The 5,189-nt window shown below is 35.6% G+C and overlaps 1 protein-coding gene across 1 annotated transcript; it reads right to left on the bottom strand.

Annotated features, from left to right (window-relative positions):
• Window positions 1-640: 640 nt before the first annotated feature.
• On the bottom strand, window positions 641-4,603 carry LOC132181672 (putative F-box/FBD/LRR-repeat protein At4g03220). Its single transcript, XM_088516683.1, has 4 exons — window positions 3,503-4,603; window positions 1,787-1,972; window positions 939-1,227; window positions 641-702 (listed from the first exon to the last, which is right to left on the bottom strand). Exons 1-4 carry the CDS (start codon window positions 4,601-4,603, stop codon window positions 641-643), a joined length of 1,638 nt encoding a protein of 545 aa, XP_088372809.1.
• Between the last annotated feature and the right edge of the window lie 586 nt (window positions 4,604-5,189).

Genomic DNA, 5,189 nt, shown 5'->3' with positions numbered 1-5,189 from the left:
GGTCACTGAAGGCGGCAAAAGTTGCTGGAAGTCTTTTTTTTTTTTTTGTCATATATAAGTGCAAGATCTATGCGAAGAGATTACAAAAATATTGACCGTAAAGAACAAGAAAACAAAATATAAGAAAATAAAAATTTATAGGACCATTTTGGCGTTAGCCAAAAGGCTCTGATACCATGAAAAAATTTATAATGAAATAATAAAAGAGGAAATAAAATAAAATAAAATAGACAAATTTATAGGACCATTTTTACGTGGTTCGATCTATGACCTACATCCACGGATAAAGCCCAAAGGACTACATTAGGCTCTTATTGAATAAATGTTTACAATACAAAATGCTCTATTTATAGAGCTTACACATATAGGAAATCGTAATCAAATCCCCTAATTTATGGTGATCAAATCATAATCAAATCCCTAAATTAGGTTAATCTAATATTCATCAATCTTCATCAAATTCCTAACTTTAGAATCATTCAAATATATTATAACACTTCGAACGGTCATTGAATGGAGGCCATTGGGAATTCTATGAAGAGTTTCCAGACGAGGCCCATTCGGACGGGCTATTGAACGATGGTCCCTGCAGTTGCTTTGACAGTTCTTTTGCACGCGTCTGTGCTATCATCTTAACTCCCTAGGGTCCCTTCACATTCACATTTTCCCGAGTCTTCCTCATAAATTCCAAAACACTCCCATCTACATTAGAAAGAAAGAGACAAATTAACTTGCGTTTATGAAATTTTTAATTAGTCTTATTACTTAAGTAAAGAACGAATGTTCGTTAAGGGAACATTTTCTGTTGTTGTTAGGATATTAAGTGGTTATCAGCTACGACATTTTGGTTATGGCTGATAATTTGGTCGCTAAAGACCAAAGATCATGGTTTTAGTAATAACAGATACATGTTGGAAAACGTTATCTACGTAAGGTACCTCTAATTGAGATTTTGACATGAGGAGACCCCCACGGAACATCAATAATAAATTTTTCCTTCCACAAATGCGTACGGGTGTCTTTTGACCTAAGAATGACTTCTTGCAAGACACTCCCATGCTTTAGCAGAAATCTTGTAGCAATAATCGTGCTCTTACGCATCGAAAAATGAACATGAATCGTCAACACCTTTAGGTGATCTAGAAAGGATCTTAAAACTTGAGCTTCAGATTCCCAGTATTGTTCTTCAGTGTAACGAGAGTTATCCAATAAAGTTAAGCCCCATTTCTGAAATGACATAAGAGCAGCAGATGTTAGACTAGAATAGAATTGTTACCGCTTGGGGCAGGGGATTTTGGTAGATTATCTCGATCGTAGTAGTAGCGTTCTAACTTTGTAAAGTGCATCTCCAGCAAGAGTAGCCAAAATAGCTACTGAAAAATTATAAATTTCTACTTTACCTATTTATTTTTCTATACACACTTCAATAGATTTTCTATTATACTTTTTTTATAAAATATTACTTTTTAATCTTTAGATGAGGGGAGAGAGAAAGAAAAGGAAGATAGAAAGGACTAGGAAAGAGAAACCATATGAGAAAAAAATTCATATTATATTAGTATAGAAACTACAATACATTTTCATATATCAAAGTTTACTGTAGCAAATTGGATGAAAACCATCTATTTTGAAGGGTCTCCTTGAGAGGTAAAGTGGCTAATGATAGCTAAATCTAATTATTATTAGCAATATAAATGATTCGCTGGAGATGCTCTATGAATTATATGCACATAGCCTAATTTCAGAAGTATGAAACGCGGAGGATTCAATTATGTTTGATACTCACATAACTATAATTTCTTTTGGGATTCGGAAAAACTTCAAGTGTGAGAGTGTGAAGCAAGGGAGCATTCCTGAGTAAGCATACTATTCCAGGGATTTCACTTTTGTCCAAACAAGTACAAACTTCCAAAGCCCTCAGGTTCAGAAATGGGAATGGAAGACCACCCTCTAATTGTATAAATGAAAAAATCTGCATCAGAACAAAAACAAAAACAAAAAAACAAAAAATTAAACTTGAGCAAGTGAACACAATTAATATGCATTATTGTACGTACATAAAACATTAACCAAATAATATTCTGTTGCATGTACAGCCAGTGGGATCTCTTTCCTAACCTCCAGCTTTGAGAATGAAAGCCAACTGGGGCCTTTTCAAATTAAGCTCCATTAATGCACTAATTAATCTTTCAACGTTCAAGGGGCATTAGCTGGCCGTATTGAAAGATTAAATTGCAGCCGCTGTGATACTTCCCGGCCAGCAACAAAGATATATTGCACAATATACTATAATTGAGACTGTAATTAAAAATACTGTGGACACAAGTAAAACACATGTTCTAGCCTATAAGCAAGTAGAAAAACAGCAAACAAGCTATTTTATAAGATTAACTATAATGCTCCACTCCAATGACTATTGTTCACTTTTGGCTCTCCGAACCAGACTTCTCAGAATGTCATCCATCCTAGTACTACTCTCACATAGGCTATCACAACTTTAAAACATGTTGTTATCAGAAGGGTGCGAGTATATATATAACTACATCTTCATCTTCATACCCAGTCACCGAGGTATTGACAATGATTTCCAAATATCGCAGAACAAAATGTGATACAATGACATAGAATGCAATAGAAACAAAGACAGAGGGAACATGCTATCTACTCTTAACAGTCAAAGCGAACCCTTTCATTTCGAATTAAAAAATTCAAAATGAATCAAATCTCCCTAAGTACGATTTGAACCTACGACCAGTTAGTTAAGAGATGACCGTTCTACCATTGAGCTACTGTGGAACAACGTGAGATTAGATCTCATATAGAGTTCAATTCCCGTTCTCAACCCATGACCAATATGAGCTTAAAGTGTCCTTCGTAACTTTAGGAACTTCTTTATAGTGGCTTTGTTTCATGCCTCATTTCATAGGGGACCTCAAAGCTGCTCTATTTCATTATATATATTGCATCCATATCCCAATTCCATTCATTTACTATCTGATGCAGGAGAAAATCAACATAACTATTATTTTAATTATGCATGTGTGTTTTAATTTTTTTTTTTTTTTTTAATAATGATTGAGTTTTCACTTTTCCATCAGGATTATGTTTTCCCTTTTCTATTAGGATGTGTTTTCCCTTTCTTTGTTAAATTAGAAAGTGCCTAGCCTATATAAAGGCATCTAATCTTTGTGAATTTTGAAATTCAGTTTGAACTATTAATTAAATTTAAGTCTGTCGGAGTTATTTATCCGTTTACTTATTTAAGGCAATTAGGGACTTTTTCTTCATTACTTGTTATTTTCTCTTAATTCGTTTTTCAATCTACTATCATATGCTATCAAAACAATCTTAGTTCTAACCGGTGTCAATATCCCGTCAATAAAGCAATTGAGATAATTAAACATAGATTAGCAGTACTTCATCATAAATAATTGCAAACAGAAGAATATTGAAAGCTCTTCATAAAAACAAAAATTAGATAATTAACCATAGAGAAACTGACCTTTGCCGCACATAAATTTGTAATGTTAATATAAAGTTTTTGAGTAGAGACGAGACTGGATAGAAAGCTGATTGCATGATTAATCTTTGCCGCATTAATGTTGGGACGATAACCACAAGAAGAAGTTATACAAATGCTACACTTTTTCAGGAAAGTGAAGCTTTGCACTGAATATTCCTCAGGAAACTCATTATTTTCCCAGCAAAAAGTCTCCAGCTTCGGCGCAAAAATCTTGACCCAACTTTCATTCTTGGAAGCGCGGAAGGAAGATATCACTCGCAAATTCTTTAGTTTTTCACCTGCAGAGATGTCCAGGACATTCATCTTCGTACGTTCAACTTGTAAACCTTCAAGCTCCGGGCAACCAATATTGAGACGATTAATTTCTATACAATTGTTTAGAGTCAATCTCTTTAGAGCAGGGAATGAAGAAGCCGAAAATAACGCAGCCGAAGTATTGTAAATAAAACGCACGTGTTTCAGTATCAATGTCTGCAGTGATCGAAGGCCACGACCGGTTCTTGTAAAATCATAGGAGCAAAATTGAAACCATGAATTGAGATGATGGGTTTTCAGTGTTAGACTTTTTAGTGAATCGCAATCGAAAAGACAAGGAGGCAAATTAAATCGACCGCCAAACACGACGTCCAGCTCAAGTTCCTCAACGCTATGTCGTACCAATTGTTGAATCCAATCACCCAAACAAGTGACACCCAGTTGTCCCTTAAACCGAAAAACCTTTATATTGAAGTTTGCATAGCGAGCAGCCAATACTGTTTTTATTATCAACTCCATGGCCTCTCTTTTTCTCTCACGCCTTTTTTCCTTCATACTAAACTCGGAGAAGTTTAAACAAGGGACCGTAGCCCAGAGATAATTCCACCTTGTCGATAAAACGCTGGTTTTTGCTATGGATTTAACGGGCAACAAGGAGAGGATGTGGTGCAGAATGCCATCTGGGAGATTGCTTAACCTGTCCTCCTTATCTTCCACCGCCTCTTTGAGAAGAAGCTTTTTTCTCTTTGAAGCCCTGCAGGTTTCCACGGCTGCCTCCTCCTTGAGAAGAGGCTTTCTTCTCCTTATTGATTTCCTGGTTTCCATGGCTCTACGTGTTGTTTGATTAGGGTTGAAAGTTTCCAACTTGATAGAGAAAACTGAAGAGCCCAACTCTACGTACGTGAAACACCGGCTGGCTGGCTGGCGGCTCCCTACGGGAGTGAGGAGGTTCTTAATTTCTTAGGGTTTCCCTCTGCTTTTTTGGGGCTTGCGTTTTTACATCTCTTGCCTTGTAGACTTGTAGTCTTTCTTGTGTTTAATTTAATACTTATTAATCCATAAAATTAATAACATTAATTGCCTCGAAAGCAAAAGGTCCACTAATGACAGAACAGGATCCTCTCTAGTTTATAATGGACTAGAGAATATCCAATTCATGGCTAGGATTTCATCTAAAAAATCTTATAGCTACAAATGAAACACATATCCCACTAATAAAAATAAAAATAAAATATTATTTTAAATTAAAAAAATAATAATAAAAAAAAGGGGTGGCTGGCCACCACCCATTTTGGGTAGGAGCCACCCCCAATGGCCGGCCAGGGGGTGGCTCAACCAAAATGGGGGTGGCCTTCTTTTTTCTTTCTTTTTTTCTTAAATTTTTATTAATTTTTGTTAATTTAAAATAATA

Source organism: Corylus avellana, chromosome 5 (genome assembly GCF_965113065.1).
Source record: "Corylus avellana chromosome 5, dhCorAvel1.hap1.2, whole genome shotgun sequence".
NCBI classification, from domain to species: domain Eukaryota; kingdom Viridiplantae; phylum Streptophyta; class Magnoliopsida; order Fagales; family Betulaceae; genus Corylus; species Corylus avellana.
This window is presented reverse-complemented; position numbering and strand designations above follow the sequence as displayed.